Source organism: Balaenoptera physalus (assembly GCF_965194825.1).
Source record: "Balaenoptera physalus genome assembly, chromosome: 6".
Taxonomy (NCBI): Eukaryota; Metazoa; Chordata; class Mammalia; order Artiodactyla; family Balaenopteridae; genus Balaenoptera; species Balaenoptera physalus.
This window is the reverse complement of record NC_138885.1, coordinates 100,429,953-100,456,753: the sequence shown is the minus strand read 5'-3', so window position 1 is coordinate 100,456,753 and position 26,801 is coordinate 100,429,953. Positions and strand designations below refer to the sequence as shown.

The following is a 26,801-nucleotide window of genomic DNA, read 5'->3' as shown; positions in this document are numbered from 1 at the left end:
CAGACATCACTGAAGCTCAACCAGGCAACCAGGGTACAGACCAACAGTGAACAACGATGTCGGGTGGAAGATGAAAAGTCAGAATGTCAACTTTCCTTAATGGGTCTTAAAATCACAATAATTCCACAGAGAATAATAATTCCCACAAGAGAACAGTTACAAGCCTTCACGTACTTGGCTTCTTTTGCTCCCTGGATTCACACTTGATAGGAAGTTCTTTTTGAAATAATACAAGGTTAAGTGCTCTTCAAAAATTTAAACAATTATCGGGGAGTGTCTGATTCCCAAATATTTTCAAATGAAGATTCTGAAATTAAAATGTATTATTTTTTCAGCTCTTATGTTGTAGAAGGAGCCAGGAGAAGAGCAGAAACTAATGAGAAGTTCCATCCCAAAGGATTTGGCTGGCCTTTGACAGCTGTGGGATGTCTTTAACTCCAGCCCACCTACATGGAACTTGAAAACATTTCTGCATCTTCCACCCTGGCCTCTAAAATTCAACTGGGCCTTGAAACCCACTGTAGCACTTCATTTCCCTTTTTACAAACTAATTTGTTTTCAGCTTTTGGGCTATTCTAGCTCTTCACTTGTGGCTTGATCTGGCTCAAATCCTCATATCTTCTAGACTTCCCAAATAGGATTCCAGAAAATAACTCAGTTGATTTAAATGATATGGTTATTTTAAGAAAAGAAATGAAGGCCCTTGAGATGATAACTTCTTAAGTTGCCTTCCTAAAAAGGCAGTAGCATTCCTAGAGCTTCAAGTTTAGTCAAATCTGCACAGAGTAATCTTCTGAATGATTCTATCCGTCATGAAACTAGTTCCCACCCCAACACCTAACCTGTGCGAGACCACGTGCCATACTGGATGGAGAACATAAAGTAAGTCTACACAGATAAGACCAATCGAACCTCTAGGCAGGGCTGCCATGCATTTCCTTAGGAATGAGAGGCCCTGCTTAATCTGAGACAAATGTAAATAACAATAACAATGCACCCCTCTCAAACTCGGCTAACAATACCTCATACTCTTCAAAGTTTTCAAAATAAAAAAATAGGTGTTGTCTGAACAGAATATCCAGATCTCTCTCAAGATTCATTGAAGATCCCTGATATTCCTGTTTATACTAACATGAGTCAGGGCACAAATAAGAACTGTAAAGCTTCCCTTGTTATTCTTTAATCTGGCCAAAAAATGGTTCTTTGACTAATAAAACTGACAAACTTCTAGCAAGACTGATCAAAAAAAGAGAAAGAAAAGATAAAACCTACCAATATCAGAAATGATAAAGGCACATTACTGTAGATCTCACGAAATTTAAGATGATCTTAAGAAAATATTATAGAGCATCTCCCCACAACTAGGGCACCTACCACCCACTGGTAGTGGATGCTGACGCCCAAAGAGACAGGAGGAACCCCCAAGTGAACCGGTAGGACATGGGGGGACAGAGGCGGGGAGGAGAAGTGGAGGCCAGACAGGATAGGCGTCCCTGAGGCCAGGGAGATCAGGAGAGGCAGGCAGGAGGGGTCCTCTGGGAGGAGCAGGAAAGGAGAGGAGGGCGTTTACCCCACCCACTCGAGCCCAGAAAGCCTGCTGGGCTCCCAGGTGAGGTCCCCCGCCCTCTGAGAATGGGATGGGGGGCATGCCCAACCTCTTCTCTTCCTTGAGCCTAAGCACCACCCCCCACAGCTCCCAGGGCCTTTTCCAGCCCTGTGGGTCCTAAATAGGCCCGGCCCCCAACCCAAACCTCACCCTTACTTAGGCCCCACCCTCCACAGCCAAGGCCTTTTCCTCGTTTTTTCTTTTTTCTTTTCTTTTTTGTTTTTCTCTTTTCCCTCCTCCTCTTTCTTACTATTGTGGTACTGTTGTACCTTCTGGTTGTTGATTCATCTATATTTTTATATCTATATTCTTTCTAACATACCTGTTAGTTTCCTAGTCTAATTTTATTTTTTACTTTGTAATGGTTCTCTCTTTTTTTTTTTTTTTCTTGCCACCCCACATGGCTTGTGGGATCTTGGTTCACAAGCCAGGGGTTGGGCTGAAGCTCCTGCTGTGGCAGCTCTGAGTCTGAACCACTGGACTAACAGAGAACCTCATACCCCAGGGAATATTCATCAGAGTGAGGTCTCATGGAGGTCTTCATCTCAGCACCAAGACCCAGCTCTACCCAACAGCCTACAAACTCCAGTGCTGGAAGCCTCAGGCCAAACAACCAGTAAGACAGGAAGACAATCCCACTCATAAAAAAAAAAAAAAAAAGAGATGGCAAAAAAATATGTCACAGGTGAAGGAACAATGTAAAAACCTGCAAGACCAAGTAAATGAAGAGGAAATAGGCAATCTACCTGAAAAAGAGTTCAGAGTAATGATAGTAAATATGATCCAGAATCTTGGAAAGAGAAGGGAAGCACACATTGAGAAAATGTGAATGTTTAAGAAAGATCTAGAGGAACTAAAGAACAAACAAACAGAGATGAACAACACAATAACTGAAATGAAAAATACACTAGAAGGAATCAATAACAGAATAAGTGAGGCAGAAGAACGAATAAATGAGCTGGAAGACAAAAGGGCAGAAATAACCACCAAGGAGCAGAATAAAGAAAAAAGTATGAAAAGAATTGAAGACAACCTCAGAGACCTCTGGGATAACACTAAATGCACCAATATTTGAATTACAGGAGTCCCAGAAGAAGAGAAAAAGAAAGCATCTGAGAAAATATTTGAAGAGATTAGAGTTGAAAACTTCCCTAACATGGGAAAGGAAATAGTCACCCAAGTCCAGGAAGCACAGGGAGTCCCATACAGGATAAACCCTAGGAAAAACACACCAAGACACACAGTAATCAAACTAACAAAAATTAAATTCAAACTAAAAATATTAAAAGCAGCAAGGGAAAAACAAATATAACATATAAAGGAAACCCCATAAAGTTATCAATTGATTTTTCAGCAGAAACTCTGCAGGCCAGAAGGGAGTGGCAGGATGTACTTAAAGTGATGAAAGAAAAAAACCTACAACCAAGATCACTCTACCCAGCAAGGATCTCATTCAGATTTGATGGAGAAATCAAAAGCTTTTCAGACAAGCAAAACCTAAGAGAATTCATCACCACCAAACCAGCTTTACAACAAATGCTAAAGAAACTTCTCTACGTGGGAAACACATGAGAAGAAAAAGACCCACAATAACAAACCCAAAACAATTAAGAAAATGGTAATAGGAACATACATGTTGATAATAACCTTGAATGTAAATGGATTAAATGCCCCAACCAAAAGACACAGACTGGCTGAATGGATAAAAAACAAGACCCAGACATATGCTGTCTACAACAGATTCACTTCAGACCTAGGGACATATACAGACTGAAAGTGAAGGGATGGAAAAAGATATTCCATGCAAATGGAAGACAAAAGAAAGCTGGAGGAGCAATACTCATATCAGATAAAATAGACTTTAAAATAAAGACTATTATAAGAGACAAAGAAGGACACTACATAATGATCGAAGGATCAATCCAAGAAGAAGATATAACAATTATAAATGTTTATGCACCCAGCATAGGAGCACCTCAATACATAAGGCAAATGCTAACAACCATGAAAGGAGAAATCGACAGTAACACAATAAGAGTGGGGACTTTAACATGCCACTTACATGAATGGACAGATCATCCAAACAGAAAATAAATAAGGAAACACAATCTTTAAATGACACAATAGACCAGATAGATTTAATTGATATTTATAGAACATTCTACCCAAAAGAGGCAGAATACAATTTCTGCTCAAGTGCACATGTAACATTCTCCCAGATAGATCACATCTTGGGTCACAAATCAAGCCTTGGAAAATTTAAGAAAACTGAAATCATATCAAGCATCTTTTTGGACCACAATGCTATGATATTGGAAATCAATTACAGGAAAAAAACTGTACAAAACACAAATACAGGAGGCTAAACAGTGCACTACTAAATAACCAAGAGATCACTGAAGAAATCAAAGAAATAAAAAAATACATAGAAACAAATGACAATGAAAACACGACAATCCCAAATCTATGGGACGAAGCAAAGGCTGTTCTAATAGGGAAGTTTATAGCAATTCAATCTCACCTCAAGAAACAAGGAAAATCTCAAATAAAAAATCTAATCCTACACTTAAAACAACTAGAGAAAGAAGAACAAAAAACCCCAAAGTCAGTAGAAGGAAAGAAAGCATAAAAATCAGAGCAGAGGGCTTCCCTGGTGGCACAGCGGTTGAGAATCTGCCTGCCAATGCAGGGGACACGGGTTCAAGCCCTGGTCTGGGAAGATCCCACATGCCGCGGAGCAACTAGGCCCGTGAGCCACAACTATTGAGCCTGCACGTCTGGAGTTTGTGCTCCACAACAAGAGAGGTCACAACAGTGAGAGGCCTGCGCACCACGATGAAGAGTGGCCCCCACTTGCCACAACTACAGAAAGCCCTCGCACAGAAACGAAGACCCAACACAGCCAAAAATAAATATAAATAAATAAAAATTTTAAAAAAAATCAGAGCAGAAATAAATGAAACAGAAACAAAGAAAACAATAGCAAAGGTCAATAAAACTAAAAGCTGGTTCGTTGAGAAGAAACAAAATTGATAAACTCTTTGCCAGACTCATCAAGAAAAAAAGGGAGAGGATGCAAATCAATAAAATTAGAAACGAAAAAGGAGAAATCACAACTGACACCACAGAAATACAAAGGATTATAAGAGACTACTACACATAACTATATGAAAATAAAATGGACAACCACGAAGAAATGGACAAATTCTTGGAAAGGTACAGTCTTCCCAGACTGAACAGGAAGAATTAGAAAATATAAACAGACCTATCACAGTAATGAAATCGAAACTGTAATTAAAAATCTTCCAACAAACAAAAGTCCAGGACCAGGTGGCTTCACAGGTGAATTCTACCAAACATTTAGAGAAGAGCTAACACCTATCCTTCTCAAACTCTTCCAAAAAATTGCAGAGGGAGAAACACTCCCAAATTCATTCTACGAAGGAACCATCACCCTGATACAAAAACCAGAAAAAGATATCACAAAAAAAGAAAATTATAGACAAATATCACTGATGAACATAATGCAAAAATCCTGAACAAAATACTAGCTAACAAAATCCAGCAACACATTAAAAGGATCATACACCACGATCTAATGGGATTTATCCCAGGGATACAAGGATTCTTCAAAATATGCAAATCAATCAATGTGATACACCACATTAACTAATTAAGGAATTAAAACCATATGATCATCTCAACAGATGCAGAAAAAGCTTTTGACAAAATTCAACACTCATTTATGATAAAAACTCTCCAGAAAATGGGCAGAGAGGGAACCTACCTCAACATAATAAAGGCCATATATGACAAACCCACAGCAAGCAGCATAATCAATGGTGAAAAACTGAAAGCATTTCCACTAAGAGCAGGAACAAGACAAGGATGTCCACTCTCGCCACTCTTATTCAACATAGTTTTGGAAGTCCTAGCCATGGCAATCAGAGAAGAAAAAGAAATAAAGGAATACAAATTGGAAAAGAAGAAGTAAAACTGTCACTGTTCGTAGATGACATGATACTATACATAGAAAATCCTAAAGATGCCACCAGAAAACTACTAGAACTAATCAATGAATTTGGTAAGGTTGTAGGATACAAAATTAATGCACAGAAATATCTGGCATTCCTATACACCAACAACAAAAAATCAGAAAGACAAAGTAAGGAAACAATCCCATTAACCATTGCAACAAAAAGAATAAAATACCTAGGAATAAACCTGCCTAAGGAGGCGAAAGACTTGTACTCAGAAAACTGTAAGACACTGATGAAAGAAATCAAAGATGACATAAACAGATGGAGAAATGTACCATGTTCTTGTACTGGAAGAACCAGTATTGTGAAAATGACTATACTACCCAAAGCAATCTACAGATTCAAGGCAATCCCTATCAAACTACCAATGGCATTCTTCACAGAATTAGAACAAAAAATTTTACAATTTGTATGGAAACACAAAAGACCCCAAATAGCCAAAGCAACCTTGAGAAAGAAAAATGGAGTTGGAAGAATCAGACTCCCTGACTTCAAACTACACCACAAAGCTACAGTAATCAAGACAGTATGGTGCTGGCACAAAAACAGAAATACAGATCAGTGGTACAGGATAGAATGCCCAGTGATAAACCCACACACATATGGTCATCTAATTTACGACAAGGGAGGCAAGAACATACCGTTGAGAAAGGACAGCCTCTTCAATAAGTGGTGCTGGGAAAACTGGACAGATACATGTAAAAGAATGAAATTAGAACAATAACACCAAACACAAAAATAAACTCAAAATGGATTAAAGACCTAAATGTAAGACCAGACACTATAAAACTCTTAGAGGAAAACATAGCAAAAACACTCTTTGACATAAACCACAGCAAGATCTTTTTTGACCCACCTCCTAGAGTGACAGAAATAAAAACAAAAATAAAGAAACGGGACTTAATTAAACTTAAAAGATTTTGCACAGCAAAGGAAACCCATAAACATGACAAAAAGACAACCCTCAGAATGGGAGAAAATATTTACAAATGAAACAACAAAGGATTAATCTCCAAAATATACAAACAGCTCATGGAGCTCAATATCAAAAAAGCAAACAATCCAATTAAAAAATGGGCAGAAGACCTAAATAGACATTTCACCAAGGAAGACATACAGATGGGCTAGAAGTACATGAAAAGATGCTCAACATCACTAATCATTAGAGAAATGCACATCTAAACTACAATGAGGTATCACCTCACAGTGGTCAGAATGGCTTTATGAAAAAATCTAGAAACAATAAATGCTGGAAAGGATGTGGTGAAAAGGGAACCCTCCTGCAATGTTGGTGGGAATGTAAATTGATACAACCACTATGGAAAACGGTACGGAGGTTCCTTAAAAAACTAAAAATAGAACTACCATATGATCCAGCAATCCCACTACTGGGCATATACCCTGAGAAAACCATAATTCAAAAAGAGACATGTATCCCAATGTTCATTGCAGCACTATTTACAGTAGCCAGGACATGGAAGCAACCTAAGTGTCCATCAACAGATGAATGGATAAAGAAGATGCGGCACATATATACAATGGAATATTAGCCATAAAAAGAAACGAAATTGAGTTATTTGTAGTGAGGTGGATGGACTTAGACTCTGTCATACAGAGTGAAGTAAGTCAGAAAGAGGAAAACAAATACTGTATGCTAACACATATATATGGAATCTAAAAAAAAAAAAACGGTACTGATGAACCTAGTTGCAGCACAGGAATAAAGAGGTAGACATAGAATGGACTTGAGGACATGGGGAGGGGGAAGGGTAAGCTGGGACGAAGTGAGAGAGTGGTATGGACATATATACACTACCGAATGTGAAATAGATAGCTAGTGGGAAGCAGCAGCATAACCCAGGGAGATCAGCTCAGTGCTCTGCGATGATCTAGAGGGGTGAGATAGGGAGGGTGGGAGGGATGCTCAAGAGGGAGGGGATATGGGGATATATGTATGCACATGGTTGATTCACTTTGTTGGACAGCAGAAATTAACACAGTATTGTGAAGCAGTTATACGCCAATTAAGATCTATTAAAAAAATAAGTAAATAAAATGTTTGAGATCAGCAATGTTCAGAGGAAGCATATGACAGCTGACCAAGCAGAAAGGACTTCGGAAACCTCTTTGCCTCTGCTTTGTGATCCCATTGTCCAATTCTCCTCTCGTGAAGAAAGAATTTAACCTTCAAGAAGGATGGTCTGGATATTTTCTCTGCATCTTATTGGTGATTTCACCAGATGCGGTCTTGCCTCCCTTATTTGCTAAATGGCAGGATATACAGTTTTTACATGTATCTGAAGGCTCCAAGGAGGGTCCTGAATACTCCCAATGTAAGTAAAGAATAGACAGTGATGGCCCCCTCATTCTGGGTGGGGAGAGCTGCCCCAAGATGCTCTCATCACTGATCTAATTTGCATGGCTGCCTCCTGCCTCTTAAGAGAAGTACCTGAAAGCCTCCTGGGCTGTCAGGGAGGGAATTTGATCATAAACTCTCTGGTGACTTGAGAGATTGAACTGTTTGTATACTTATTGGCTAATGGCACATTATCTTCTACATAGTGCCTGTTCAGATCTTGCCTATTTTTTGACTGGTTTGTGTTTTTCAGAGAGTGTCTCTTGAGCAAGGGTCAGAAAGCCTGCTGACCAGCTGCCTATTTTTGTAAATAACGTTGAATCAAAAGGTGCCTGTTAAGAACCCTCCTACACTGTTGGTGGGAATGTAAATTGGTGCAGCCACTATGGAGAACAGTATGGAGGTTCCTTAAAAAAATAAACATAGAGTTGCCATATGATCCAGCAATCCCGTTCCTGGGCATATATCTGGATAAAACTATAATTCAAAAAGATACATGCACCCCAATGTTCATAGCAGCACTATTTACAAGAGCCAAGACATGGGAACAACCTAAATGTCCACTGACAGATGAATGGATAAAGAAGATGTGGTATATATATATATATATATATATATATATATACACACACACACACACACACACACACACAATGGAATATTACTCAGCCATAAAAAGAATGAAATAATGTCATTTGCAGCAACATAGCTGGGCCTCAAGATTTTCATACTAAGTGAAGTAAGCCAGACAGAGAAAGACAAATACCATATGATATCACTTATATATGGAATCTAAAACATGACACAAATGAACTTATCTACGAAACAGAAACAGACTCACAGACATAGAGAACAGACTTGTCATTGCCAAAGGGTAGGGGATGTGGGGGAGGGATGGACTGGGAGTTTGGGATTAACAGATGCAAACTATTATAAACAGAATAGATAAACAACAAGGTTCTACTGTATAGCACAGGGAACTATAGTCAATATCCTGTGAAAAACCAGGATGAAAAAGAATATGAAAAAGAAAATATATGTATATATGTATGACTGAATCACTGCTGTAGAGCAGAAATTAACACAACATTATAAATCAGCTATACTTCAATAAATTAAAAAAAGAATATTATAAACATCTTTTTGTTAATAAATGTGAATATTTGGATTAAATTAACAAATTCCTAGGAAAAAAATGAATTTGCCCAATCTGCTCCCAGGAGAAATCTTAATCATATTACATAAATTAAATCTGTAATTAAAAACCTTCCTACAAAGAAATTTTTAGATCTAGAAGGTTCTACCAGTTATCCCTTCTAAATATTTAAAGAATAAATAACTCTGGTCTTACACAAACACTTCCAGAAGGTTAACGCTACACAAAACTAAAAAGCATTATTGAATAAAATTGAAGAGATCCTAAATGAATGATGGGACACAAGTTAATGGAGGATAGACCATTTTATACATTAGAAGACTTATTAAAGATTTTAATTCCTCAGTTTTAACGAACTTTGTATTCTAAGTAAGGCTGCTGTGGAAGCTTTCTTATGGAAATTAACAAGGTGATTCTAATAGAAATGAATATAGCCAAGAATAGAACGGGCCGTCCTGCAGAAGAAGAACAAAGCTGGAGGATTTACACCTATGTGAAAAAAAGAAATCAGACACAGTAGAGTACCCAGCAAATGTCACCAATTATATGCATTTCAAAAACAGACAAAATAATTTTTGGCGTTAGAAGTTAGAATGGCAGTGACCAACAGGGGAGAGTAGTGGCTGGTCGAGGGCCCAGGTAGGGCTTCTAAGGTACTGCTAATGTTCTTCTTGAAGTGGTGGTGGTTACTGAGCAGTACACATAGGTTTTGTATGCTTTTTAATATGTAGGTTGGACTTCACTAAAAAGTTTACTTTAAAAATAGCTGCCTCAGAGATTCTCAAAATCAGCCAGTTCTGGGGATCAACCAGTTCCAAGGGCATAGCACTGTAAACACTGAGCGTGATGTACCAGCCAGCCCTTTATCTGACCCTACCAGGAAGTCAGATTAAAATCAGAGGAGATGGAGACATTCCATATCTAAGATCAATAATAGTGCTGGCCTCTTCAATAAGTGCTACTGGGAAAACTGGACAGCTACATGTAAAAGAACAAAATTACAACACTCCCTAACACCATACACAAAAATAAACTCAAAATGGACTAAAGACCTAAATGTAAGGCCAGCCACTATAAAACTCTTAGAGGAAAACATAGGCAGAACGCTCTAGGACATAAATCACAGCAAGATCCTTTTTGACCCACCTCCTAGAGAAATGCAAATTAAAACAAAAATAAACAAATGGGACCTAATGAAACTTAAAAGCTTTTGCACAGCAAAGGAAACCATAAACAAGACGAAAAGACAACCCTCAGAAAAGGAGGAAATATTTGCAAATGAAGCAACTGACAAAGGATTAATCTCCAAAACTTACAGGCAGCTCATGCAGCTCAATATCAAAAAACCAAACAACCCAATCCAAAAGTGGGCAGAAGACCTACATAGACATTTCTCCAAAGAAGATATACAGATTGCCAACAAACATATGAAAGGATGCTCAACATCACTAATCATTAGAGAAATGCAAATCAAAACTACAAGGAGGTATCACCTCACACCGATCAGAATGGCCATCATCAAAAAATGTACAAACAGTAAATGTTGGAGAGGGTGTGGAGAAAAGGGAACCCTCTTGCACTGTTGGTGGGAATGTAAACTGATGCAGCCACTATGGAGAACAGTATGGAGGTTCCTTAAAAAACTAAAAATAGAACTACCATACGACACAGAAATCCCACTACTGAGCATATACCCTGAGAAAACCATAATTCAAAAAGAGTCATGTACAACAATGTTCATTGCAGCTCTATTTACAATATCCAGAACATGGAAGCAACCTAAGTGTCCATCAACAGATGAATGGATAAAGAAGATGTGGCACATATATACAATGGAATATTACTCAGCCATAAAAAGAAATGAAATGGAGGTATTTGTAGTGAGGTGGATGGACCTAGAGTTTGTCATACAGAGTGAAGTAAGTCAGAAAGAGAAAAACAAATACCGTATGTTAACACATATATATGGAATGTAAAAAAAAAAAAAAATGGTTCTGAAGATCCTAGGGGCAGGACAGGAATAAAGATGCAGACGTAGAGAATGGACTTGAGGACACGGGGAGGGGGAAGGGTAAGCTGGGACGAAGTGAGAGAGTGGCATGGACATATATACACTACCAAATGTAAAATAGATAGCTAGTGGGAAGCAGCCACATAGCACAGGGAGATCAGCTCAGTGCTCTGTGATCACTTAGAAGGGTGGGATAGGGAGGGTGGGAGGAAAACGCAAGAGGGAGGAGATATGGGGATATATGCATATGTATAGCTGATTCACTCTGTTATAAAGCAGAAACTAACACACCATTGTAAAGCAATTATACTCCAATAAAGATGTTAAAAAAATAATAATAATAGTGCTGGCAGTACCCTGCCAATTGTGGATCTCACGTCATGCTTCCGGACCTTTCTTTTCCTTTCTTTACACTCAGGTCAAACCTTGAACTGTAATCTGTGCCTGGGATTCCCTCCTGCCTGTGCCCTCTGGAGAGCCCTTTGAGGTGTGACCTTCATCATCTTAGAATCTCCACGTCCTAGTTTACAATTTGATCTAATACACACTCAAGACTGACACCATGACCTTGCTCTCAGCATTTGTGGTGACCTGTATAAAACTGATCGTGATGCCTTGCCTTGTGTCACTCAGGCTCTCTTGACCACCAACCTGGCCTGATCCCTCAGGGTTTTTTTCCCTGACTTACATTGACTCACAAGCCAACCAGAACAAAGCACCCTTGGTCTTAGATAAGCTTCAAATGAATACAATCCAGAAGACCAATCTTAGTGAGTATCCAGAGGTTCAGCTGAAATAAAAGCCTATAATTTTTCTAATAGGCTGAAATGATTGATGTTTGTAGTATAGTCTTTCATCCTACCTCCACAGATCTTCCCCAATGCCAAAAGAAATTGATCTCAGGGCTCTTTCTGAGATTCCTACTTACATGAAGCCATGACATGTTCCTGTGGTAATTTTCCTCCGTGCCGGCTGTACTCATTCCCTCTGGCTCAATGCTGGGCTCACTTGCACTCCAAGGACTCCCTTCTTCAAAAGAAAAATACCAAGAAAGGTTATATTGTTCTGTCTCCCTGGAGAGCATGTTGCTATGGTATAGTGGTCCATGCTTTTGAATCCTAGGGCAGACTACCATGGCCAATGGGTTACAGGGCATAGCATCGGCTTTAGTGGAGTAATATTAATAGGAGCTGTTCCCTTCACCACCAGCTGAACTGGCAATTACAAGGACATTTATGATCTCTGTTATGGTGGCTTCCATTTTGAGATATGGGAGCAGAGAAAAAGAACAGAGTCAAATCCTTGAATTGCTGAGATGAGCAAGTTGTTGGCTGAGTGTGCCCAAATCCATTCCAGACTGCCCAGACCTCACAGGTGTAGTTAAGTAGGGACACCAACCAGCCTGCAGTGGCCACAAAGGGTGCTGCTACCGCCACTGCTGCTGTGACTACGGCTAGTGCTACTGCTCTTAACACCACCTGGCTTTGCTATCAGAGCTACTTCAAAGATGGGTGGTGCCTCGGAAAAACTAAGGGAATTTGGAAGTAACTGTGCCCAACTGTGGACAACCCTTTGTCCAAACTCGTCTCTGTAGGAAACTGTGAAGGAGACATGTCACAGGAATTCTCTACTTAGTATACTAGATAACAGAGCTTTGTCCCCAAATCTACAAGCTTTTCTGGGTATTTTCTATGACAAAACTATGCTTCTAGCTTGGATAGTTTGACTTAACTGGCTAGGCTACATGGATCAATTTAAATAATTAATTCAAATAATATTTTCCCCCAAACTAACTGATGATACTCTTACAGCTCAGACCTGTAACAAAAGATGTCATAAGGTTTTTTCTATTGTCTCCTTAAAAAAATAAGCTGAATCTTAACTAACGCATAAATTAGCTATTTTCAAAGGCAAGGGTGGGTAGGTGTAGAAACATTTTCTATTTTAAACTCTCTTTGATTAAATATACTCAGCTTCTGTTTCAGCAGGCTAGATTGATAATTTATCCACATTTCCTGACTGACTTCTGAAACAACTTACTGAGAAAGAAGAGTTTTACACTTTGGTTTTCATACAGGGACTGAAAGGCAAAGAATATTCATTTCAATTTTTAACCTAACAGTTAAATTCTAGGCAGCTGGTAAGTCCTATCGGCAAGCCTGCTTAATCTTTTTCTCGTCTACTAAGACGATGATGAGAGCCCATAGGACTAACACATTTTGGGATTCAGAGTCTCTTTGGGTCCTATAGTGACAATCTACAACTCTGATTGTATATAAAGCTTATTCTCAGGAGTTCAACATACTTTACAATCATCCCTAATTTATCTTTAGAGCATCCTTTCACAGTAGGCAAGGAGTACACAGAATTATTCTCATTGGGTAGCTGGGGAAAACAAATCCCTGAGAAGTTAAGTGACTTGCTGAAGGTCTTCAGCAATCTTTCCTTTCTGAAATTTTGGTTGTTTTTACTGGGAAACAGAGACTTTAGTTTACAGAAGACTTTAAGCCAGCTATTCCCAAGGGAATATCTACATTTTTGCTTTAAAGGTCTTGACCAGAAGAATAAAGGGACAAAGATCTAGATTGCAAAAAACTGCCCTTGTCATTAAAACGCTTTCTTTCCCTACTGTAGACTCCATATGCTCCCTGCTCAAGCTGTGGTCCTTGAACCAGCAGCATCAACTTTACCAGGAAGCTTGTTAAAAGCGTAGAGTCTCAGGCTCCCATCCCAGAGATGCTGAATCAGGATCTGCGTTTTAACAAGCTCCCAGCTGACCCTGTGCACAGTAAGGCTGGAGCAGCCCTGCTCTGGAGGGCAACATAGCTTATGGACTAAACGAGTACTCTAACACATGACTCTGCCCTCCGTCTACCGATGTGTAAGAGAATGGACTTGAGCTGTTCGGGGATTCGGGCTCTGTCTTCCTACCCCCCGCGTCCCTGCACGCCCCGCTCCTCTATGTTACCTAGGTCAGCGACAGTGTCCCTGCTCTGGGACAGCTGCAGCTCCTCAGCCTCAGACTCTGAGTCCTGCCGTGATAACTTGCTGCTCTTTAAGCTGCCGACCCGGCGAATGCTGGACAAGGAACCCCCCTTCTTCACCTGGAAACTGCGGGTTCCTTTAAGCTGGAGCAGGCGGGAACCTCCTATCCTGATCTTCCTGCTGGGAACTGTATTAAAAGAATAAAATAGGGCTTTTTCCCCCTTAGTTCTCCCCAGCCAGCGTTAGAGCCAAGCTCTCCCCAGCTTGTGCCTGAACAGCCTCCTGTCTTCTGGCCGGGATGAGCAGCCCGTCTGAACAAGGAGCTTCTCCCAAGCCCCAAGTCAGGCGGCTTTGCTAGGCGGGTAGGAGGCTGGGTCCACCACGAAGGGCTGGTGCAGCTTCTTTCTCGGACACACAGCTGATCGGTGCCGGGAACAACCTGCTCTCTCTCTGGCCCAGAATTCACAAGCATGAGCGCGCCCTCGCCAGGGAGCCCTCCGGGACTGTTAGTACGTTCACACAGCATCATTGCTCGATTCAGCAGAACCGCCAACCATTTGTTTTTGTTTTTCTTTTGAAATGGGACTGACAGACTTAATGTGAGTTAGGGAAAGCCCTTCAGGGAAAATCCCTTCATTTGGGAATACCTCATTAAGAAATAAAACCAAGAGGCGCTTCTCTCTCCAACAGTCAGCAGCGGGTTTCACTCAGTTCCTCAGCAAAGGCACTAAAAGAGGTGTTCAGTGGGGTGCTGTGGGTGAACATGAGTGTGAAATGGTTCCATTTTCACTGCACCTAATGATTTCATAGCATCCTCCTCTCAGTCAAAAGGCTGGGTGAGATGTGAGTCCAAAAGTTGCAACACCCTGAATCAACCTTACAGTCTACATGAACCAAGAAGAACATGCATTACTCCTCTTTAGTGTTCTGGAAGAAACAGTCATCAGTGAGGAAAATAAAAGGGTAAAAGAAACACGTTCAACTTGAAACCTACATTTTAACCAAAAGCATCCGTATTTCCCATAGTCGTATCCACACCTCCTTCTTTTTCTTTTGAGGACTTGGTGTTGTCGCACGTGGATATTGTAAGGGTGATTTTGAAAGTTTTCAGGGCTTCAAGTGATTATCAGGAAGGGGCTGTTTTTGTAAGGTTTCCTTCTTAAGACATGAACAAGATTTCTTACTAATTATTTAAGGCACAGCTATTAATATTTTAGTGCCAATCAGGAAGATTGCATTTTAGTCTCAAGTTTCTCACTCACAGGAGAGTTAGTCTGTGATAGAACTCATACAGCTCCAAAAAATGTTAATTAGTGCCATATAAAGGAGCCTAGATTCCTGTTGAATAAAGTGAAATGTTTAATCTCTGATTTACTCTTATGATTGAGAAAGACTAAAATTATCACCACTCAGCTGGCAAAAGCTTCATGGAGCTCCCTGAACACATCTGGATAGAATTTCACATCTAGACAGAAATTCTCACAGCACAGTTGAATCCATCCCTCAAAGACCATAATGCTCTATTTTAGTTATAGCACAAAACTCATCCACTGTATTTTTCAGTGTTATTTTTAGGTATAATTGAGACTTTATGACTTATCTGAAATGCATTTGAAACCGAATATACTTATCATTTTTAATGACTATTAATACAATTTATGTCAAAATAGATTGGGAAGTAGAGAAAGAGATTAAAGAAATAATTTAAAAATTTTTACAGAGGCACACTTTGGCATTCTTTGCCTGATTTCATGATATTTTTCAGCCTACAAGTACAGCAAAATAACCCCAGATTAATATGACATGAAAAAAAATTTAATTTTGAGAAACTGTTCTATCACCAAAGATAATTGGAGACATTTTATAGCACCGAAAAAAATAATGTTCAGAATTATGGCACTGATTATTTACAAAGGATATAATATAGTTCGAATTCAGATTTGGTAAAGTACATGAAAGACATCAGTCGAGATTCTACACCACTGAAGTTTAGCCTTTATCTCCATGACAATGAGAACTAGTATGAAAGTAAAACAAATTCATCTAAATTAGATAAAACATCTCTTTTCCCTTTTCTCTTACACCGCATATATCCATCAGCAAGTCCTGCTGATTCAACACTTCAAAATAGCGTAGGGTTTTGAAAGCCCTGTCACCTATTCCCTAGACTAATATAACTACCAAACTGCTCGCTCTTACCCCCACTCCAACAGCTTGACTCATCTCTTAAATACATCAATCATAAATACAAATATTATATCACTTTTCTGGTCAAAACCTGACAACTCTCAGACACATTTAAATAGAATTAAATTTCTAACCATATCTATAGACCCTATTTATCTGCCCTTCGCCTGACCCTCTCTCCTACCGCTCTTCCCCCAACTCATTCTGTTGCAACCTTGTTGTCCTTTTTGCCCTTCCTCACATGCTCCAAGTTCATTCCTGCATCGGAGCCTTGTTCTCACTGTTGTCTCTGTTTGGAAGACTCTTCTCTCAGCCCTTCACATGACTGGATCCTTAACATCACGCAAGTCTCAGCTCAATGTCACTTAGGACTACAATCCTTCCTACTTCAGGTCACTACCAATTCTCTGACCCTAACTTCTTTTCTTCATACTACTTATCTCTACTTGAAAGTCCAGAATTTAATGTTGTTCACTATTAAATTAGTAACTATTAGCTAATATAAACTAAAATACATGTGGGAAATTTTCCCTGTTCATTGCTGTATTCTAGGAACCTGTAATAGCGCCTGGTATACAACAGGTGCTCAGTATATGACTGTTGAGTGATCATACATGTCTCGGTGTCTGTATTCTGGAATGCCAGTCTTACTTTGTATCTGGAATATGGATAAAATGATCTGACAGATCTTGCTTGGAGATTTTAGGCAGGCATTTTTAGTTCTAAGGATTATTTCATGTTAGTTTTCCTTTGTAGAATCCAAATTGTCCTCAAGTTGTTTATTTCAAGAACTGACATTTTTAAATGTTATACAAACAGATGGCGTGAAATTTTAAATAAAATTTTAATAATCTGAGTTAGCAGGGTCCCTGTGGTCCCCATTTTCACATCGGCTTTAGCCTCTGGCATCAGCTTATTAAAAGGATTAAGGAATATTTAGGAATCTTCAGGAAGTTTCTTGCCAACTGGTAAAGGACATTTTATGAATATGTTCTCATTTTATCTATACTTTTAGTTTTCTGCTCCTAATTTATTAAATAACTTTCATATAATTACATAGCCATTCTATGAGGAGAAAAATTATTAAGTATTTGTGTGTTTGAATATTAAAGGCAATTTACATAAATGATAATCATGAAATTAAAGTGTTCTTAAAAATTAATCTGAGGTTTAATTTTTTTAAATGGTGTAGAGTTTACTCTGCTGAAATTTGACCATGTCAGTATTAGCAATTTTTATTTCAACTACTTTAAATAATAACTAACATAATAATTTTGAATGGGAAAAAAATCCCTGTGGGATATGTTTAAAAGATGGGAGTTTCACAGAATCATGGACATAGAGAACAGAATGGTGGTTGCCAAGGGGGAGGGGGTTGGAGGAGGGATGGAGTGGGAGGCTGGGGTTAGCAGATGTAAGCTATTATATAGAGAATGGATAAACAACAAGGTCCTACTGTATAGCAGAGGGAACTATACTCAATATCCTATGATAAACCATAATGGAAAAGAATATAAAAAAAGAATGTACATATATGTATAACTGAACAACTTTGCTGTACAACAGAAATTAACACATTGTAAATCAACTATACTTCAATTAAAAAAATATTGACAAAAATGAAGGACCTTTCACATCATATGCAGTCATCCTTGTCAGAAGTAGTAGTATTTGAACAAACCTTGACTTGATACCTCTTCATACTCAGAAACTGCTAAAATTTGCCTAATCCTTCCCGCAACATGGCTTCTGTTCACCATAAATTCAACACAATATGATATAATAATTATTTGCATTTTTTAAATGTTGTGACAAAAATCTGATCTTGAAATATTAAAAAGTTTTTTTTCAGAATATATCCATTCCTTACAAAATTTTAAGTATCTTAAATATGTTGTGTTTTCTTTATCTAGGGCTATTCCTTTTTTAAAAAACATATATATATTTTTTTCAGATTATTTTCCATTATTGGTTATTACAAGATATTGAGTTTCTTCCCTGTGCTATACATTAGGTGCTTGTTGTTTACCTTTTTATATATAGTAGTGTGTATATATTAATCCCAAACTCTTAATTTGTCTCTCCCCCCCAACCCCCACCATCCCCTGTGGTAACCACAAGTTTGTTTTTCTATGTCTGTGAGTCTATTTCTGCTTTGTAAATAAGTTCATTTGTATCATATTTTAAGATTCCACATATAAGTGATATCGTATGATATTTGCCTTTCTCTGTCTTCACTTAATATGATAATCTCTAGGTCCATCTATGTTGCTGCAAAAAGCATTTCATTCTTTTTTATGGCCAAGTAATATTTCATTATTTGTATATGTATATATACATATGCATATATATATATACATATGCACACACACACACACACACACACACACACACAGCCCCCACATCTTCTTTATCCATTCATCTGCTGATGGACATTTAGGTTGCTTCCATGTCTTGGCTATTGTAAATAGTGCTGCTATGAACACTGGGGTGCATATATCTTTTCTAATTAGTTTTCTCCAGATATATGCCTAGGAATGGGATTGCTGGATCACATGGTAATTATTTTTAGTTTTTCAAGGAACCTCCATACTGTTCTTCATAGTGGCTACACCAATTTACATTCCCACCAACAATGTAGGAAGGTTCCTTTTTCTCCACACCCTCATCGGCATTTATTATTTGTAGACTTTTTAACGATGGCCATTCTGACTGGTGTGAGATAATACCTCACTGCAGTTTTGATATGCATTTATCTAATAATTAGTGATATTGAGCATCTTTTTATGTACCTGTTGGCCATGCCTTCTTTGGAGAAATGTCTATTTACGTCTTCTGTAGGGCTATGTCTTTTGAGAATCATGCATTCCTTAAACTACCAAACATTTATGGAGGCACTGTCTGCAGAAAATATACCAATGGATAAAACTCTCTTTGACTCTTTTTACAAATATGCTGTTTTCTAATGGAATTCATTAGAAAAACATTGAAGGGTAATGAAACTTAAGAAAATAGAAAAATCAGATAGAGAAGTTAACAGTTTAAAGGAGCCTTTAAAGAGCAACTTAAAACTTTGCAATCTGTAACTCATATTTAGGATTTTCTGCATGGATTTTAATCTATATTCTCATGATACAAATTTAAAAAACCCAATGATGACAATTATTTATTGCGTCCTTATTAGGTATCTGGTACTGAGTTTATGTTTTACTTGCATTGTCTCTTTTAAAGCTTTCAACATTCCAATGTGGTAGGTATTATTAATCTAATTTTACAGGGAAGAAAACTGGCTTAGAAGGTAAGCAACTTGGACAAGGTCTCATAACTACTTTACTTTACCATTTTAAGATGCACATTTTTTTACATTTGAAAATCTCTGAAATTGAGATTTGGCTTGCAGCTGATGACATCTTAAGATCACTAGAGCCAGGTGGCAGTTGTGACATATTTGCTATTGCTTGTGTTCATGTGAATATCTAAAGCACCAGCAACAAAATGTACAAAATGGGTGCCAGTGTCTTTTAAGTCCCAGGAACCAAATGATAGTTGGGTGGAGTGAGTGGGTATTTGGGAACATTCCTGAAGCAGGGATTGAAGGTAGGCTAGCTTCATACAATTGCACGTTGGCTTGTGTAACTATCACCAATAGCTTTACTTCTTTTACAGATTCATTTAAGAAGTGATGTATTACTAACACAGAGGACATTATCATATATAAAAACACAGACACTGACAATTCTGAGTTGAAAAGTGATTAAGAATTTGAACTCTGAATTGAAGATGGTTTAGAAAACCTTTAACCAGTTTACCTGGCTGCACAAAGAATGATATAGACCGATAATAAAAATCTACATCTAATTACGTCTGAAAGTCCTCTTTCAGTAAGAATAAAGCACAAATTAAGTGATAAGAAAGTATTGCATAAGAGCTGAATGGGGAGTATTTTTCCTTTCTTATTGGTATATAAGATAATGGTTCATCTTACAACTGATGCCATCTTAGATTCAATGGGATACGGAGAATTGCTGAGCTGGAATTAGAGTCTCTCTGACTGCAGAGTCCAACTCCTAACTAGCATGATTGCCTACCTCATTGAGTCAACACTGTTAGTACTGTACACAGCCAACAGTTTCGGACTTCTTTCAGTGCACAATTCTGCAGTTTAGACCCAAGACCAAATATCCCATGAGAAACCCTGAAACGTGAATTAATTTTTGCTTATCCATACCTTTCTTCTCCTCAACACCTGCATCGGATTTGAGGGTGTGGCTACTACTGTGAAGGGAATCTTTTGAGTCTTCATTTTCATCCAGGACACCAGCAAAGCTGATCTTCCTGTCATATCTGTGCCGGTCCAACTCAGGATCCAAACGAAGTCTGCAGCTCTCCAAGTCCTGAAATGTCAGTGAGGAGCACATGAATGCTGGCATCTCCCCAGCACTGCATTGGTCTTCTGGCAAACCTCCCTCCGTTTTAAGCTGCACACAACAGCATTTAAACAGCCAAATTTCCCTCTATCTAATGCCAGGTTTAGACTGTGGCCATGAAAATGTTTTCCTTAATCCACAGGTTAAGGATTCAGTCTCACAAGACTGTCCCCACTTCAGACCTCAGTTGTAAGCCCAAGTTGTTACCTTTGCTTCTAACCAACTGGTTATAAATTGAAGGGTCCAACAACACCCCTCCTCAGGTTCAATTAATTTGCTAGGGGGGCTCATAGAACTCAGAGAAATATTTGGCTTACTAGATCACTGGTTTATCATAAAAGGATATAATCAGCAACATCTAGATGGAAGAAATGCACAGGCCAAGGTATGGGGTAATGGGGCCAAGCTTCCATGCCCTCTTCAAGGGCAGCGCACTCCCCAGTCTTCACGCGTTCACCAACCGGAAGCTCTCCAAACCCTGTTCTTTTGGGTCTTTATGGAGGCTTCATTACATAGGCATGATTGATTAAATTGTTGTCACCTGGAGGTGGGACTGAACGTTTCCATTTTCTAATTACTTGGTTGGTTCATCTGGTGATCAGCTGATCCCTAGGTAATCTAGAGGCATTCTACAAGTCACCTCTTAACATAACAAAAGACACCTTGGTCACCCTCCGTACTTAAGAAATTCCAAGGATTTTATGAGCACTGTGCGAGAAACAGGGATGAAGACCAAACATATATTTTTATCATAAATCACAATATCACACAACAGAAGTAGAAAACGAATACCAAGGTGATGTTGGAGTTAAATCCTGAGGATTAAGGAAAGTTAGCTCGGCAAACTGGTAGGGAAAGGCAGTTCAGGCTTAAGAAACCTCAGGTGTAATGGCCAGAGGCTCAAAACAGGATCATGCGTTGGAGGAATCTCTCACTCTCTCTTAGGAAGACTTCATGATCCCATAACAGAAAATAAGCCTTGGGCAGTGTAAGTATTTAGTAAGAGTTTGGCCTGTGAGGCCCTAATGTGGACATTTGACCTGTTCTGTAAATGGAGACTCGCTCACGCTGAAGATCATAATTAATCATTAATCTATGAAGCACTTTCAGACTTGATAAATGAAAAATATATAAAATGCTAACTTTATTTTTATACAGCATTTTTTCTAATTACGACATAATAATCCCTCAGATTCAAGTAGTTTGAAAAACAAAAAATATTTTGAAAAACCCAGTTTATACCAAGATTAAAATCTTATGCTTTTAACTATTATTAATAAATGAAACTTTAGACTATACATATTGTTTCTTCTTTTCCCTTTGAATTAAGAACAGAAGTTATACTTTGGTACTCAGAAAATTATATCACATCTAGAAAAATAAGGAACCACATGGAGTCTATTTAACATTGTCAAAAAATATTCTAGGAATATAATTGTTTCTCTGAAATTAATCCCTTTTAGGAAAAAAAAATAACCTAACTACTTTCCATTTTGGTAGCCAAATTTAATTAGATAAGTAATAAAATAACAATTCTGATTCTCAAAAGTAGTTATCTCTTCCAACTTCTTGTATCTACTAGTCAAAATCCTACTTATCTTTCAAAGTTACATTCAAATGTAATCTCGTCCAGGAAGGTTCTTCAGATTTTTCCAGTCCCTTCTTTGGCCAACCCTGGCCCTCTGCTCCTTTCTTAAGTGTGTTGTTTATGTGTTGGTTCTCCTGTTACAATATAGTCATCTCTGCATCACCCCGACTCCCACCTCTGCATCCATCACACCACCTTGCTCACAGCCTTACTCTCAAATATTCATCAGTCTACTCTTCATATATGTGAACTGTGCTTTGCTTCTGATTCTTTAACTTTAGGAGCATTTGGAATTCAGCAGTGTATTCTTTATAACCTGACTTGTTAAATCCAGTTGATATAGTTGGTACAGCTTCTAGCACAATCTTGTACAAAAGCATCCAATATGTTGTTTTCCCTAATGAGTGAATATAGATGTACAGAGACTTCCTTACTGCCTTTTACTTTATCATTATGGACTCGTCTTGGTGTTGGATGGGAATTAATTTGTTTAATTCCATGTTGCTTGGTCATCAGTTATTGGTTTTACTAATTCAACAGGAAAACTGGCCTATTTTAATAGACCAGCAGTTTTATAGACAAAATTCTCTAAAAAAATATTTCTTTGTTTTCAAGTTTGGAAGTTAACAATCAGAGAAAAATTGATTGTTATGCTTTTTATGATAAATCTTGTAAAAATGCTTTTTCCTTTTTTAGATATTATTTATCTGTATGGTTCACAAAAAGAGTGAATAAAAATGCTACCAGAAGTTGTTTTTTTGGGGGGAAAAACACATTAATTAAGTTGCATCTAGGGATCTATCTGGGAAGCAATTTGTTAAGTTGGTAAAAATATGTTTTTCGCAACATTTTAAACCCTTTTGATATCATTTTTCCTTTTCTCTTATCGTCATTCCCCACCAAACCAGTGAGTGGTCTCCTAAGATTTCCTGACCCTATCAAATTAACCTTTAATTATTGTATTTTAGGCTCTTTTGTTTTCTCTTCCACACTTTGGATATAACTAGGAGTTTTTCAAGCAAACAAATATTTCACAGGGAAATCTCTTTTATCTTGGAAATGGACTTATGACATTTCTATCAGAAAGACTTTTTCTTGGTAGAAAGTTTATGTTCCCTATCTTCTCGCATCCTCAAATCTCAGATCCCAGAATATTTATAGCTTCTAATGTGATTATTTTTCTGGCTTATACTTTTATTATTCTGTACATTAGGGTAGTTATTTATTTTTACTGCTGTTAAAAATGTCACTGAATTAATAAAGCATCCCAAAGATCTATAAATACTCTTACAGCAAGTGCTTTGTTAACACTTTAGAATATTTCATTTTGATGGTATTTATGCTTACCCTGTTAGATTCACCATTTAGTACAATTTCTTAAAAAAATTATTTCAAGCATTTATAGCTTCTGTGTTGGTAAAACAGTTTTATGATACTGTTTTTTCTACAATAGTTTAAAAAATGTGATTTGAGTTTTCTTTATCATCAACTGTAGTTAGATAGGTTAAACATGAGAAAGCACTTTCCCATTTATTTTACAAAGGTCACATCCCAATACAATATATGAACCTATACTTGACAATGAAAATCCTAGCTTAATGAATAAAAGATTTGTGAGACCTAGTTAAAGGCAATGAAAAATTTCCTCTTATTAACTGAATGACTGTAGCCTCTGTTTTAGTTTAATTTCTTGGCATTTTCTCCTAGACAGCCAATTGATTATACAGTCATTTTTAAAAGATTTGATTAATTTTTTAAAAAAATGAAATTTGTTACAATAATAAGGAATATTAAACTATAGCTTTATAGTGTTGAAAGAAAGAACAAAAATAAGTGACTCAAACTTCAAGATTCTTATGTTTTTAAATCATAATAGGTCAAAATGGTGACCATTAAAAATCTGTCAATTTAAAACTAGATGTGTTTCTGTGCTTTTATGAAGACTTTGGTATAATTAGAATGTTGATAGAATAACACCGACAGAGGCCTACAGATCAGACTTGACTTTAAACTAAACACGTGTTAAGTGGCAGCCTTGATTTGATTTTATAGAATAGTCTCAATATAATAGTGAAGGTGACAATTCAGAAAAATCAAGGTTCAGGATAACATGAAATTAAATAAGGGCAGTAAGAAGAACTCTCTTTTTCAGTATTTAAAGGGTGCAGTTTCACAGCCCACATGTCGTATGTTTCTCTTGAAAACATATTTTACCTATAAATATTTCCATTTTATGTTTTAGAGTGTGAGGAAACAGGCTGTCCAGACATTGGAAAATCAGAGTTAGAGGCACTGCTCAGGAATACCAGAGCACTGACTTTTTTGTCCCTTTCCCTCCCCTACCTGCCCTCAGGAACTAGGTTATGGCCTTGTTCATGCTGAGTTTGGTCAAAAAAGCAGGAGAGCTGGTGGATTGTAAAATTCACCTAAATGGAACCACACAGATTGTTAGTGTACCAATTTTTCTGGTAGAATAGTGTAAATCTTGTGTAAAGGGGGAAAAAAGAGAATTTGGTTCCTCAGCTCTGGTTGGATAATGCCTATGACAAAAGAACCACCGGAAACTTGGTGCCTGGTAGGGAACAAAGGGCCGAGGAAAATGGGCTCTGAGGTGTGCCTCTGTCCCAAATGCCCTGTGATGACTCCTGGCTCTTGTTAGAATTTGTATCCTAAGTTAAATAAATCAGACCCTGATGGTACAGGAGTGTGTGTGTATGTGTGTGTGCCTGTGTGTGTGTATGTGTGTGTGCCTGTGTGTGTCTGTGTGTTTCCATGCACACGTGCGTGTGTGCATGCACACACTTTCTTTCTCTGCCCATCCGTATCCACAAGAAATGCTGCAGAAATAAAATATATGTTCAGAGACATTTACATGCTAAAGACTTGAGTTTTTTCGCCCTTAGTTTAAATGAGAAAATTCATTGGAGGCACAGGAATTTATGAGTTGTTAGTATGAAAAAAAAAAATCTATCAGTGATTCCTGGAAAATGCTGGCCATAAAACTCATAGTTTGCAGAGTAAAGGAACCTGGAGGTTCTCAGACATTCCCAGGTTAACTGACAGTGATCAATCAAACATTTTACCCAGTGGTACTATCTTTAGTGATTTCGAGGTCAATTTTAGTTCTTTTTTTTTTAATAGATAAAAGAGATTTTCTTTTTGTATATGAAAATCCCTTGGTTGAATTTTTAAACTATGTGATACATTTGGTCATTGGGTATTTGAGGAAACTGAACACTCAAAATCTAGCCACATGGTTGGACTCTCCAAGTAGCCTCATTATTAATATGTTTTACATACCATCAGAGGCTCAGTGCGTGGTCTGGGCAGGCAAGAAAAGGTCTCTCGCAGGAAGGTGGTAATCTCCAGGAGAAGCTGGCATGCTGCCATCTTCAAGGCAAAGGGGCAGCCGCATTTAGAGGGGTTCACAGTACCTATGGAATGAAAGAGTTCTTTTACAAGCAAACAAACCAATAAAAAATAGAGAGGCACAGTTTGATGGACATAGCTACGCATGTGTAAAATCAAATTGCATATGAGAATGTTACCTATACATGTCCAAAATGAAACTGCAAATGAGGATGTTTCCTATACACGTTCAATTTACCTGGTCCCTTTAGCGTAATCTATGCATTACAATACACCTCTCTTTTTCTCCATTTTGCAATTCTATAATGAATGCCTCAGTATTAAAATGTCAATCAATAAGCATTAAATTATTCTCCTCAAGGCATCATAGAGTAACAAAATGCAGCTCCACCAGACTGGAAAGCCTTTTAATGAAAACAGAAACAGAAAGCAGTCCTGCCAGATTTTCATATCATTATTCAATCAGATTTAGACAAGGTACAGAGCCGTGAACTAGATTTGGAACTACAAAAGTCCTGTCAGCTCACTTTGTGAGAGACGTCTGTCTTGATGTTCTTAGAGCAGTGAAGTTGTTTCAGCTTTAGCCCAGATGTGTTTCTGTAGCATAAACTAGGATTACTTACTTGGTCACCTATATTATACTGTTTATACAAGTTAGCCTGTCATATTAAGGAACAGCTACACTAGAATATGCAAATATTCTCCTTTGCTTTGAAGAACACCAGTCTTTGAATGAGTAAAACATTGCATCCACCATAGACCAACAAATGGATTTTGCTCTAAAGGCAGACAATGGCCAAGGTGACACCAGAGACTTTTAAATCCTCAGGATTAGGTCTCAGATACATGACATCACAAATCATGGAGAAATATATTGATTACTTATCAGTGTTCAGAAAAGAAGACCAAAGTCATGCCTCTCATAAAAGAAACAAAATAGTTATCTATTTCCAATGAACCAGCTTATCACCAATCACTATATTACACATTAACCTTCCTAAAAATATCTCTAAAATACTTCCTGTGTATTTGGCTTTCTTAATTGAATATAATATATAATTCATGGTTTATATTGA

At 37.9% G+C, this 26,801-nt stretch overlaps 1 protein-coding gene across 3 annotated transcripts in view; it reads right to left on the bottom strand.

Annotated features, from left to right (window-relative positions):
- Window positions 1–26,801, bottom strand: part of UNC80 (unc-80 homolog, NALCN channel complex subunit) — a 237,618-nt gene that overhangs the window by 97,653 nt on the left and 113,164 nt on the right. For 2 of the 3 annotated variants that reach the window (XM_082467395.1, XM_082467396.1), the window contains exons 25-28: window positions 25,657–25,790; window positions 20,570–20,735; window positions 14,138–14,341; window positions 12,098–12,198 (exon numbers count right to left, since the gene is read on the bottom strand). In XM_082467395.1, the coding sequence (XP_082323521.1) occupies window positions 12,098–12,198; window positions 14,138–14,341; window positions 20,570–20,735; window positions 25,657–25,790 (605 nt within the window). The remainder of the gene's footprint in view (window positions 1–12,097; window positions 12,199–14,137; window positions 14,342–20,569; window positions 20,736–25,656; window positions 25,791–26,801) is intronic. The other variant, XM_082467397.1, reaches the window with a different exon arrangement.